Raw genomic sequence first — 14,419 nt, forward strand, 5'->3', positions numbered from 1 at the left:
TCGAGAGGATAAAATTAAGACTCGAAAATTCGACATTTCTTCGTTGTTTTGATACAATTCTTTTTGCGGACTTTTTTCATAGTTGAAAGATAGAACACTAAAAACTGAACTTTTTTATAATTATAAAGAAAATGAAAGTCGTCCCCTTTGTATAAAATTATACAAAGCAATTTGTTTTGAATGTAAGTATTCCATTTTAATTGTATTAGAAGTTTTTTTTTTAATATTGGAAAGTACAAAAATTATACAAAGCAATTAATTTTCAATGTAAGTATTCCATTACAATTGCAGTTTTGCAAGCTCTTCAGCCTTTACAGTGCCGCTTTCTTTTCGATTATTCAAATACAATTTCGTAACAATGTGAAATAAAGCAAAACATTTTATACGAAAAATATTCAACCCTTAGTGCTCTATCATTCTATTGCAAAAAAGTCCCAAGAAAAGTTGCATTAAACAAATTAAAAAAAAACACTAAAACCTTTAAGACTTGATTTCACAATCAATGGACAAAAAACATTTCTCTATACATACCCTATTATACTCTAAATGCACACAAACTTTCATTAAAATCAGTTTTACAGGTAAGAAGAATTTCCTTACAATAAAGCATGCAAATACTTTACATTCAAGTCATTGTCTATTCAAAACATTGCGGAACGAAAACGAAACCGAGGTGCAGCTAAAGTGTTATTATACAATTCTCTCTCTCTATATATATTCCCCCATTATTTGATTATTTTGCGTCCCGTGACGGTGCAATAAATTCGTAAAATAAATAAATCCACCTGCCAGGGGTTTTTAATATACGGTGAAATCGACGCCGAAATGAAACACACGGTCCGTCGGCGCACCGAGAGTGTTTATTAAAATTATTCGCCTCAGGAGCTCCCGAATCCGTGAAATCGAATCGATCGTGTTCGAGACGAGATATCGAAGCGTCGGCGGGAAAAGTCTCGCGGGAAATTAACCGAGCGGATCTTCATCGATGTTCCACGCCGGTAATTAACGAAACTGGGACCGTGGAAAATCGAAGCTCGAGGAAATTAATAAGAAACTGAAGAGTCGCTCGTGCGCGTACACGCGCGGTTTTATCAAATCAGCTTTGCACGGGAGAATTTTCTTTCTTTTTTTTTAGTGGTACTTGAGAAGACGTGACAACGTTCGCCACTTCGCCGCGACCCCAGCCAGCTTTGCACACCGCGATATTCCTCGACGTAAAAATTCCGAAACTACCGCCCTCGAACTCGTATAACTGTCCCGACAGAGGTATAACTGTTCCTCCTTCGGTGTCGTACGATACGATCGAGCGATCTTCCAATAACCGATTCTTCGTCCAACCTTTGATACTCGAGACTGCTGTTACCGCGAGAGACTGCCGCACGGATCGAGATCTTCTCGAACGTGAGAGCAAATCGTACGATTTACTTGCCACGTGATTGTTTAGTCCGTTGATATTGGGTTACGTGATTTTTTTAATGCGGAAGACTGGATTGAAATTTTGTTTTTTTTTTCTTTTTTTTTAAATTAGTTTGGATCATGGGTATTCGAATTGCATTGGAAATCTTTTAGCGTGGGAAACCGAAGGGGGATTTTTTTAACGATTAATTTGAAACGTAAGTATCCCAGTTCAATCGTTTTAGAAGGTTTTTTTTAATATTGGAGAGTACGGAAATTATACAAAGCAATTTGTTTCGAATGGAAGCATTCCATTTCGATTGCATTGGAAGTTTCTTTTTTTTCTTCGATATTGGAAAGTACAACAATTATACAAAGAAATTAATTTCGATTGTAAGAATTCCATTTCAATTGCATTAAAAGTTTTTTTTTTAATATTGGAAAGTACAAAAATTATACAAAGCAATTAATTTTGAATGTAAGTATTCCATTTCGATTGCATTGGAAGTTTCTTTTTTTCTTCGATATTGGAATGTACAAAAATTATACAAAGCAATTTGTTTCGAATGTAAGTATTCCATTTTAATTGTATTAGAAGTTTTTCTTTTAATATTGGAAACTACAAAAATTATACAAAGCAATTAATTTTGAATGTAAGTATTCCATTACAATTGCATTAGGAGTTTTTATTTTTAATATGGAAAACTCTAATAATTGTACAAAGCAATTAATTTCGAATGTAAGCATTCCATTTCAATTTCATGAAAAGTTTCTTTTAATTTAGAAAACTCGAGGAAAACGGTTGAATATAAAAAAAAAGAAATCATTTAATTTGGAACGTAACTCATCTATTTTAATTACACTCGAAGCTTGTTACATTAGGGGAAACTCGACCGAAATTCTTCAAAGCGAAAAAATTAAATCGTACGATCAATTTGGAACTCTTTTATTTCAATGGCACTCGAGAGACTACCCTTGCTCCCCCACCCGATTCACCGTAATTCTTCAAATCCTCGAAACTCCCGTGGCCGGAGATTAGAATATTATAAAAGGTAAAAATTATACTTAACATCGAAATAAAGGAGTCTTCACCATTTTGAATTAATTCCACGAATTATCCCTTCTCCTTAGACTGTTTAAAATATTCCTCGCCGAGGTGCCATTTTCTGCACGACTGGACACTTTTCCCCTCTTTAAAGAATTCTTCCACGGGCCCCTCCAAAAAAATGAAAAATAAAAAAAAAGACATTGACAAATCACGAGCGAGATAACCGAGTCCACAATGAAAAATCCAAATCGAGAGGAGTGTACAAAAATTCTGCGATGCGTTTTTCGAAACGACTAATTTCAATTAATCAAAAAAGAGGCCCCCCTTTTCAAAACGGGGCACAGAAGTCGAAAAAAGCACAATTAGTTCGCATCTTCTGTCTGGACAGTACATGTGTCCATCTTTTTGTGCGGCTCGCTAAAGGATTACACACACCTCCCTCCATTTTCAAAAATTCTTCAACGGGCCCCCTAAAAGCAGTGATAAATAAAAAAAAAACACATTAACGAATCACGAGCGAGATAACCATACCCACAATGAAAAATACAAATGGAGAAGAAGATAAAAAAATTCCACGATGCGTTCTTCAAAACGATCAGTCTCAATTAATAAAAAAACAGGCCCCCTTTTCAAAAGGGAGCACAAAAGTCGAAGAAATCACAATTGTTTCACATTTTCTGTCTCGATGGTTCGTCGACTGTATAGTGTGCTCTTCTCTTGGTCCATCTTCTTGTGCAGTTCACCAAAGTATTACACACCTTCCTCCATTTTCCAAAATTCTTCAATGGGCCCCTCGAAAACAGTGAAAAATAAAAAAAAAACACATCGAAGAATCACGAGTGAAATAACCATACCCACAATGAAAAATCCAAATGAAGAGGAAGATAAAAAAATTCCACGATGCGTTCTTCAAAACGACTGATCTCAATTAATCAGAGCACAGGCCCCCCTTCTCGAAAGGGGGCACAGAATTCGAAGAAAGCACACAGTTGTTTCGCATTTTCTTTCTCGATGGTTCGTAACGCTCGTGAAGTGTACGGTGTGCTCCCCTCTTCGTCCATCTTCTTGTGCGGCGCGTCGGGGATGGGGAGTGGGGGGCAGGAGGGGGGCACGAGACCCAACGAAGAGCGGTTCTTTCTCCTGGAAATCGGTCGTTCGTGCTCCAAACGGGGCTTAAAAATATCCTCCGCCCGAAAATAGTCGGTACCGGCGGGCAAACACCCTCGACAACGCGTTTCTCTTCGTGTCTTCGTCGTCGTCGCGGTTCCCTCCCCCGCTCGCTTCCCCCCCACCACCAACCCTCTTTTGGTTTTTCTCTCATCGTTTTGCCGCCGGCGTCTCCACGTGTAGGTTCTTCCCCCTCCCCACTCCGCTCTGCTCCGACGCTCGTTCGCGTGTACCCACGACGAAAAGTTCGAAAGCACCGCCAAAAAGACGAGGAGCCCTCGACCGACTCAACGGCCGTAATTTATACGCTGGTTAAAATAGGAGCCAGCCTCGAACCGGAGATATATCCCGCTAACTCCGCCATCTTGTCTTATACACCGCTTCGTCGTCTTTTTCAACGATCTTTCTTTCCTGAATTCGTCCTAGTCGTTGTTCGTTCGTTGGCTCGCGGGACGACGATCGTCTCGTCGACGATTGGTTCCTTCCCCTCCCGGAGACAGCGGTTCGGTGATGCGTGGTGGGGGGAGACCTTCGCGAAACGAGGCGAAGAAACATGTGGCGGGCACCTGCGAACGTGTACGTTCTGGTAGCGCGATACCGGTTGCGTTGAAGTCGAATGAATTTGAATGGAAAAGTGTGCTATTGAATAGTGATTTTGGTTTTATTTTTTTTTTTTTAATATAGAGTGTATTGGTCACCTTGAATAGTTTTGTTATTTTTAGAGAGACAAAGGGAAACTTTGTTAATATAAGTTGTATGATATGGGAGAGGCTGTAATACGAGAGTAATGTTTTTTTATGGTTGGATGACTTTTGAAAATTTCAAGGTCACTTCTGGGGTTTTTTTTATGGTATGTTGAACTTTTTATTCTTGGTGAAATCAGCGAGTGTTTACACGACACGATGTCAGGGTAAAATTGAAGGGCATTTCAAGATGCAGAAAAGTCTATAATTCTATTGCATTAGGTCAATATTGTTATCAAGAATTTATATAATAGTGTCGTTCGACAAACAGTATCACCGATTACGATTCTCGATAAAGTCTTTCCTGTTGATATCGCCTTAAAAATAGAGTAACTTTGAGGTTATAGTTCGTAACAAGCGTCGTACGTAGCACTATTAATTATTATAAATTCGAAGGTTATGTACTAAAGGAAAAGTAAATACCACCCATAAAAATTCTCTATTAGATCTCTCCCCATTGCTTTAAAATCTCCTCGGTATTTATATTGCCTTAAAAAAAAAAGTAATTTTGTGGTTATACTTTGCAACAAACTTCGTACATACCGTTATTAATTATTATAAATTCGAACGTTGTGTACTAAAAAAGAAGTAATACCAGCCATAAAAATTCTCTATTGGATCTTTCCACGGCGCTTTAAAATCCTCTCGATATCGCTTTAAAGAAAAGTAATTTCGAGGTTATAGTTCGTAACAAACTTCGTACGCACCGCTATTGATTATTTTAAATAGGACACTCTAAAATCGAAGATTACGTATCATTATTATAAAATCGAAAATTATATATAGAAAAAAAATAATCAAAAATTCTCCGTTAGATCTCTCCCGTCGATATCGTTAAAAAAAAATAATTTAAAAAATACCCTTCGTACGTACCGCTATTGATTATTTTAAAGAGGACACTATAAAATGGAAGATTACGTATCGTTATCATAAAATCGAAAATTACATATAAAAAAAAATAATCAAAATTTCTCCGTTAGATCTCTCCCGTCGATATCGTTAAAAAAAAAAATAATTTAAAAAACACCCTTCGTACGTACTACTATTGATTATTTTAAATAAGACACTATAAAATCGAAAATTATATATAAAAAAAAATAATCAAAATTTCTCCGTCAGATCTCTCCCGTCTATATCGTTTAAAAAAAAAAGAAAATAATTTAAAAAACACCCTTCGTGACGAACAATTGAAAAACAAGATACGTGTAAAATGTTCATCGGTATAACGGTGTACAGTTCGTCGAACCGCGTGTATCGATAATAAGAACCGGGTCTCTTTGTGCACGTCGAAACCCGGATTGGGTTCTCGGGTTCGTACACGATGGTCAAGAGTTGAATTTGTCCTCGAAAGGAACGAACGACGTGCGCGTGAACAGTAGTGCGATCAGGAAGTGTCGACGATAAAAACACTGTGACAAATGGTTCAGCCTGTACGCACGGAGAACAACAACTCCACCCTGGACATGGAGTCACTCGAGGAGATGCTGTGCAAGGTAACGACAATTTTTCATTTTATCGCCCCCGTAGGAGGGCGGGTGAACCACCACCCGCTCCACTCTTCGGGATCGCACCGTTATCGTAAAGTTTTGCACGTTCGAACCAGCGGCTCGTGAATTAACGCGTGCTAACACCGCTTTACGCGATCGTAACGCTTAAATCGGGGGGAACGAGGTCGCGTGACGCGTTAGAGGATTGTTTTCGGCACCTGCGCACGAGACTGTACATAATTCTCCGTGGATCTCGTAGCGACAGGTAACACCCCACGCCGGAGAATATTTTCGGGCAGAATTGAATTTCGGACAAAGAATGAACATTGTACAATTTTTTAGCATTTTTTATTTCTCGTTGGATATATATAAAGTTTGCATATCTTTCTTTTTGTATAAGTTTGTCTATTTGTGTGCAACACATAGAGACATGTTTTCTGTATTAAAATATAAATTCTATTTGAAAGGAATTAAAAACGTGGGAGAATATTTTCGTATGGATTTAAATTTCGGATAAAGAATGAAAATTGTACAATTTTTTATCATTTTTTATTTCTCGTTATTTCTCTTGTTCACATATTAAAATTTGCATATCTTTCTTTTTATATAAGTTTGTCTATTTGTGTGCAATACATGGACAAATATTTTCTGTATTAAAATATAAATTCTATTTGAAAGGAATTAAAAACGCGGGAGAATATTTTCGTGTGGATTTAAAATTCCGACAACGAATGAAAATTGTACGATTTTTAATTCATTACTCGTTGGATAAAAATTAAGATTTACGTATCTTTTTTTTGTATAAGTTTGCCTGTTCATGCGCAACAACTAGAGAAATGTTTTTTGTATTAAAATATAAATTCTACTTAAAATTAATTAAAAACGCGGGAGAATATTTACGTATGGATTTAAATTTCGGATAAAGAATGAAAATTGTACAATTTTTTATCATTTTTTATTTCTCGTTATTTCTCTTGTTCACATATTAAAATTTGCATATCTTTCTTTTTATATAAGTTTGTCTATTTGTGTGCAACACATAGAGAAATGTTTTCTGTATTAAAATATAAATTCTATTTAAAATGAATTAAAAACGCGGAAGAATATTTTCGTATGGATTTAAATTTCGGACAAACAATGAAAATTGTACAATTTTGTATCATTTTTTATTTCTCTTGTTTACATATTAAAATTGAAGAGATCAATTTTAGAAGAGATCAATTTTAAAATTGAAAGAAATCAAGAGATCTTAAGTATCGAACAATTGAACCAGAGAACTTACCTAAAGTTTAACTCTCTGATAAATTAAAACAATTTCCGTTTCAAAATCTACAAGAAGACACTCGGATTCAAAAATCGAGTATATTTTCACCAATCGTTTCTGGTGTCTTTCAATCCGTGATCTCACCTCGTGAAATTTCCCAAAGTAGACTCTCCATTTTGTCCACTCACGAAACATCGTATTTTTTGGCCCAATTGCAAAAGAAAAGTGAACACTCGTTGTCCAGAGACTCGTTGCTCGTAGATCCGCAACGAAAAGTATCGAGTTCGTTAAAAACTTCAGATGCGCATCACCAGTCTCTGGTTCCCTTTAATCGGTGACATCGATGCGCGAAGTTCGCATTTAACGTACGTTAACACTCTGTATGAGTAATCCGCTTTAATCTATTCGATTTCATGGCCGGCCACTCGCGAGTCAAATTGACTGCAAGGTGTTCTCTGAGAGCAGTGATTCGAAACGTTTTATTCGACAGTCAAGTGGCGAGATTAAAACAGAATGGGCCGCGCTAGTCGAAACGGGGAGACTTCACTACCGTTAACCCTCAAACGGCGTCGTGACTTTTTATGTATTATCCGACAGCTTTAATAAGATCCCCGAGGGAGTGGCCCGAGCGTGGTAGCAGGGTCGAGACTATTGCCTAGGCCTATGGCCTGGCTATCGAGTGTCATCCGACACTGTTTAAGAGAACCACGACTGTGGAACTGAATACATGGGACACCTGTTCAACGTGCTGATTTCAAGCCTGAACTTTACTCTCTTGGCGCGGGTAATCCGCGATTTTATAGTTCGATGTAACGATTACAGTGTTTCAGTGTCGATAAATGTTAGAGTGTACACTTTTCTGAGAATTAAATGTAGAATGACGTTATCGAGTTGGGCGATATTGTTGAAAAGAATGAGTACAATCGTGAAATCGAGTTCACGGTGCACCTGTGTACGCTCTAGCTATTTGCAAGTGTGAATTTTTCACTTTCGGGGACGCGCGATAACGTTGTCTCTTTGCAATTGTCCAAAGTAAATTACTCGTCGGTGTCGACAAATGGTAAAGTGTACACTTTTCTAAGAATTGGATGAGGAATGTTACAAAAATCTAATCTTCCTACTTTTGTCGCGAATAGTACTACAGTACTAATATAAATACTATGGTACTAATATAAATACTATAGTACCAATATAAATACCATAGTACTAATATAAATACTATAGTACTAATATAAATACTATAGCACTAATATAAATACTATAGTACTAATGGTACTATATAGTACTAATATAAATACTATAGTACTAATGGTACTATATAGTACTAATATAAATACTATAGTACTAATGGTACTATATAGTACTAATATAAATACTATAGTACTAATGGTACTATATAGTAAAGGCCACAGTTTAATAAGTGGAAAATACATTCTTAATCCACAGTTTAAGAAGAAATCATGTTTGGGTCGGAACAGATCCGAGATTTGACTTTGCATAAATATTTCTACTAAAAATTTCACTATTTTCCATCTCACTTTTCTCAATTTCTCAGAAAAATTATACCAACGATACGAAATTCTGTGTGGGTCAAAAAAGACCCGTAGTTCGACATTATTCCCACAAATATTTCTAATGAAAGCTCTGCTAACAATGTTGAACTATAGGAAAGTCTCTATGGGTCAAAAAAGACCCGTACTTCGTCCTTCGCACAAATATTTCTAATAAAAATTCTACTACCACTATACTCCAGCGATACAAAAGTCTCTTTGGGTCGAAAAAGACCCGTACTTCGACCATCTTCCCATAAATATTTCTAAAACTACTAACTAATTTTCAATTTTACTAACAATATATCTAAGCGATACGAGTCTCTCTGGGTCAAAAAAGACCCGTGCCTCGAGCTTCCTCGCACAAATATTTCTAATAAAAATTCTACTGACACTATACTCGAGCGATATGAGTCTCTCTGGGTCAAAAAAGACCCGTTCTTCGTCCTTCGCACAAATATTTCTAATAAAAATTCGACTAACACTGTACTCGAGCAATCCGAAAGTCTCCCCGGGTCCCAAAAGACCCAAGCGTGACGAAACCTATTACAGTACTCCCGCGGAACAAACCGAACGACAATCGTGCCAGCTTCATCCGAAATCGACGAAGAACGCGTCCACCGTACGAAAACTCGTCGACTATTGGACAGACTTCAACGATCCGTATAGGTGTCCTTGCCGTGCTTAGGAAAACGCGCCAACGAGCCGAATTGCAGGAAGAGTAACGTTACGTTTGGTCGTGTTCCATGGAACACGGGGCCCGAAGACGTGCGGCGGTGCGTCGTCGGGGGGAAAAGGTTTTTTAACTGCTACTTCCTGTAATGTATTCCACCAGGCAGCGTTGAATGGACCACTTAGCGAGCATCCCGCGCACACGCACACGCACGTGCAACGGAGAGAGAGAGAGCAGAACCGGTGGCTCTCTCGCGTGAGCGCTTTACCGGTTGTAAAGCTCTTTCTAACGCATACAGGGTGTCCCTCCAGCGCGTAGATAATTCCTCCCGAAAGAATACGTAAGAAATATGAGATAAAACGTTCCTGTACGAAGTTCCCTTTTCTTTCTTCTTTTTTTTCACTTTCTTTCTTTTTCGCGAGAGTCGTTGAAAATTCATCGGGTACGGCGCGCCGCGGTTGCGCCATTGCGCGAGGGAGGGGAAAAGAAAGGTCAGTTGTGAGGTTAAGGGGAACGCGAGGGCACCGGCGAGCAGAACGCAGACAGGGGGATCCGCAACACCGGCAATTCGCCTACTCGGGCTCTTTCACCTTGCTTTCTCCGCGCGTGCACTCGAATCGATACGTACGATTGGAATGTATCGTTTTAAGCGCGGGTTAACATTATTACATTTTATTTTATCCGATATGAAAAGAAGACTGAGCACCGAGTATGTACATTTTGTACGGATTTGGTGTTACGTTATTTTTATTTATTTATCAATCGAGTGAAAAGTCTTTTGTGCGTAAAATATTTATAAGTAATTGAACTAATCGAGTAATGAAACTTTATTCGAGTTAAGAAGGTGAAGTAACTGGATAGAAAATTTTAACGGATGCAATAATTGTTCGCGTTACTTCTGTTACGCGTTTACGTTAATTAACTTGGCATAGGGGGAAAAACGAAGTGAATATTTCGCGCGATACTCAACCTCTGGGAAATTTTATTTTATCTCATCCGACTTGGCGCGGAAAATTGAAATACACCGTTTTACACTCGTACTATTGTATTTTATGTTATATAAGCTCTCTATGCTGTATTACCTCACCCTCGTCCTTACCCTCCATTCTGTACCCCCAAAATGTCTACTTTTATTTTACCCATCCCACTACATAAAATTCAAACATACAGTTACACACTCGTCTTTCCATTATTCTATTTCATTTCATCCGAAATGGTAATAAAAAAGATTGTTAAATAAAGAAACGAAGAATCACAGAATACACACAATTATGTATATTTATGTATTGGGTTGTTCGGAAAGTTATTTCATTTTCCAAAATCGAGAATATATAATTTAATAAAATGTCTGTACGCTCTAAAAAAATCGTGTTTCACTTTCACCAAAAAAAAAACAAAATGACTTTCCGAACAACCAAATACATGAATTTATATTTATTGGATTGTTTAGAAAGTCATTAAATGGAGAATATATAATTTAATAAAATGTCTGTACATTCTAAAAAAAATCGTGTTTCATTTTCACTAAAAAAAAAACGAAATGACTTTCTGAACAACCTAATACATTATACATAAATAATATATAAATTTTAATTAAAAGAAAATTTTTGAGGAATCTTGTGCAATTGAAATTACACTTTGGGGGGTCGATATACAGGGTGAACCGTGTGCAACAATTACATTGGGTTGTTTAGAAAGTGATTTCGTTTTCCAAAATGGAGAATATATAATTTAATAAAAGGTCTATACGCCCTAAAAAAAATCGTGTTTCATTTTCACCAAAAAAAAGAAAGAAAAAACGAAATGACTTACGTGTCATTTATATAGTTTACGTGAGTACACTATTGTTTACTACAATAGTTTTACGTGAAAGTTTCTATATTTTCCACTTTTCGTAGCTATGTATTTTCACCGTGAAGTGCTTTGATATATTATTTTTTCCAATGTTTGACGTTAATTCTTCATTACGTGTCTGTACCAATGAACACCTTAGTATCAATACCATCCAAACAACCCAATATAAATTCTCTACATTTCACACATTGCCTCGTGCACACGTGCCAGAAAATCTCGCCTCTCTTCGCCCTACGAGAAACAATACCATAACCTGTTCTCCGATCGGTGGAACCACCCTGTATGCGTCGATCCACTCACCCCACCAACCCGGAGGGGTGTCGGGCCTCCTAATAACCCGTTAATGGTCAATTCAGCAGAAAGTCCCCTTCGCCCATCGTGCATCGAGGACTCTTCTCTCGCTTTCTTCCACGCGACCCGCCATATAATTTCACCCTCGCGGACGAAAAGAACAGCGCCGTGTCGTGAACAACCCCCTCCCCAGCCCACGATGAAAATGATACTCGCTGCAAGGTGATCGAAGGGTGCAAACAGACGTTCGACTTTGGTCTCTGTTCTAGGTCGAGTGGGTGCGGACGAAAATAATGGTTCTTTGAGGGTAGGGGGTGGGGAGAAGCGTGGAGGGGGGTAAAGGGGGCCCCGATGGAACGAGGAAGTACCCTTTAGGAATTATTGATTCAGGAAGCAAGTGCGCTGGAACTCGGGGAAAACGTCGACTCTCCGCGGTGAAACTTTCTACCAGTTCACCGCGACCGAATCGTGCCTAGAAGTTGCCTTTATTCGACGAACGCGCATGAAAGCGGCGGTAGGTCGCGAGTCGGACTATCGAGGAACGAAACGTTTCGTCAGGGTACCCTCCTCGTCGTCCTGAACACCGTTATCGATCAAGGTTGCGTTTGTCTTCGTTATTTTTCAAAGTCACCTGTGACTCAAAATTAAGTGTTCGACGCTGAGAACACTTGGTCGATATGAGAAATTTATTTAAATAGTAAATGACACTTATGAAGTTTTAAACGACATTTTAAAAAGATTAGTTTAATTGATTTAAAAACAATCAGTTTACGGTCTAAAAAGTGTGTTTTGTTCTAGGTTGTCGATGGACTTTTCGATGTGTACTTGGTTTGATCAACTCCTACTTGAAATTCAATTTATGCTTACTTCAATCGCGTGAATTCAATCCGTTTTGTTCGAATTAAATATCGATTCAACGAGGGTGAATCTATTGTAATTTTCAACTATTATTAGGAATGTGAACGATAGTACCTTTTCAAAAAACGATCCGTCCATTGGAATCCTCGATAAATCTTCCATCTACGTCGCCTAAAAGGAGAGTAATTTTGAAATTTGTTCAATTGACCAAAATTCTTTACCAACAAATACCTTATCAAAGTTCAAAGTGGATGAATTCAACTTTTAACTGTTCACCCATCGTTAGATCGTTTATGGATTCCTGAGAAGTCAATAACAGCAATTGTACAATAATATGTCTCATTACTCAATAACGCTTTAATTAACATTTGTAATCTACATTCTCGATTAAAAATCACCAGCTAAATGGACAGTAAAAAATTGTCTCGAGTACCTAGAACACCTTCCGTAATCATCGAACAAATATTCCCGAAAAACGTCCTCATAGAATCTTCCAACTCAAAGGATTTGCAACTCGAAGAATTTGCAACTCGAAGGATTTGCAACTCGACGCTCCGGTCGCGCGTCTCGTTCGTCACTTGCTCGCCGCGATAAAATCTATATTCTCGATCGTAGTTCCCTCGATCGACGGGGCTGTTACTCGAATACTGCACAGTGAACGTTCGATAGCTCGCTACGGATTCACCGATGCGAAGCTTGCACGCGTCAGCGCGGCGAAAGAGCTTCGTTCTGCTCGCGAAACGAGTCGCGTTTTCCTTCCCTTCTTTTTGCACGAGCTTTTTCCTCGCCACGTCCGCCGGACGGACGCCTCTCTAGCGTTTCGCACAACGACACACCGAGAAAGAACGTGCGCTCGTGTCAGTGAGCAAGGGAGAGAATCGGGGGGGAAAAAGCTCGGTCCGTGTAGCTGTAGCTACTCCGTAATGTAGCTTTAATGTAGCGCTCGTGCAGGGAAAGTTGTCGTGTTCCTCTTTGACGATTTTCCACGTCAAACGATCGCGCTGATTTTCACGTGGGCATTCGTGCCAGCGTATTAGCTTTTTACTCGCCACCAGCTGTCTCCGCGCTTTACATTTTTTCTCTGCTTTTAGCCACGGCGATGGGGAAAAAACGTGAACAGGGTGGGGGTGGTGGTGGTGGTAGTGGTTGGTGGGAGGGTGGGGTGGGAGGTGGGTGAAAAACCCCCACTCCGATCGAGTAAAGCCATCGCGTGACAGATTCCGCAAAGATGGAATGTTCACCGAACGATAAAGCTCTATCGCTTTTGCACCGGCGAGTTCAATCGCGTTTTCAGCAAACCGTTTTGTACGACACCTCCATCGTTGATTCGAGCAGAGAGACGACTCTTTCAGCGTGCCTCTGTTACGAGGTGAAAAAGAACAGTGGATTTTTAATGCACAAAAGAATTGTAAATCGGCGGTGAAACGGAAATCCGACCGGTGGAAATTCTCTGGTAGACATGGCCACCATTTGGCTGTGAAGTTACTTTTAACGAAACTCGTTACGAATTTCTTTTTTATATAATATTCTTTTGGTGGAATATTTAAAACCTTTCAGCGTGGAAGTGTTTGTAGATTTTCTTTTTTTTTTTGTTATTACCGTTTTTTTTAATCAGCAATGCTAAGATTCTTGTATGAAATACTCAAATGGATAATTGGGCGCACCTTGCTGATATTAATTCAAATACTTAGGTTAGAAAGCACGAAGATTTTCCAACGCTTCGACTTGGTTCCCTTATTATCGGAATCGGTGAATCCTAATGTATGAGATCGTAAGTTGCAAAGTCCCTGCAAACGTGAGAGAGAGAGAGAGAATCGGGGAGACTAGTGTTTGCCCCGCCCAATCCCCCACCAGGGATTTCCATATTTGGATGCTAAGTGGTCGCATTGCATAGGAGCAGAATCTCCATATCCGTAAGAAATATACAAAATCGAGAATCCTACTGCATAAGAAAATTTCTCGTATATATTTGCAAAATTAAGGGTATATTTGATACGCATCGATGGTTAATATTCCGAGTCTACGCCAATGCGTTCCAGTCGTCACTTGTTATCGTTCCATCTCACTCTACTTCGATGCCTCTTCGCAA

At 38.7% G+C, this 14,419-nt stretch overlaps 2 protein-coding genes across 11 annotated transcripts in view; both read left to right on the forward strand.

Moving 5' to 3' along the window:
• LOC143154463 (uncharacterized protein CG43867) overlaps positions 1-14,419 on the forward strand; it is a 277,793-nt gene that overhangs the window by 172,127 nt on the left and 91,247 nt on the right. The gene's annotated exons all lie outside the window — the stretch shown is intronic.
• LOC143154567 (uncharacterized) lies at positions 2,112-5,760 on the forward strand. Its single transcript, XM_076326599.1, has 2 exons — positions 2,112-4,186; positions 5,473-5,760. Exon 1 carries the CDS (start codon positions 3,021-3,023, stop codon positions 3,363-3,365), a length of 345 nt encoding a protein of 114 aa, XP_076182714.1. The 5' UTR covers positions 2,112-3,020; the 3' UTR covers positions 3,366-4,186; positions 5,473-5,760.

Source organism: Ptiloglossa arizonensis, chromosome 1 (genome assembly GCF_051014685.1).
Source record: "Ptiloglossa arizonensis isolate GNS036 chromosome 1, iyPtiAriz1_principal, whole genome shotgun sequence".
Lineage (NCBI taxonomy): Eukaryota > Metazoa > Arthropoda > Insecta > Hymenoptera > Colletidae > Ptiloglossa > Ptiloglossa arizonensis.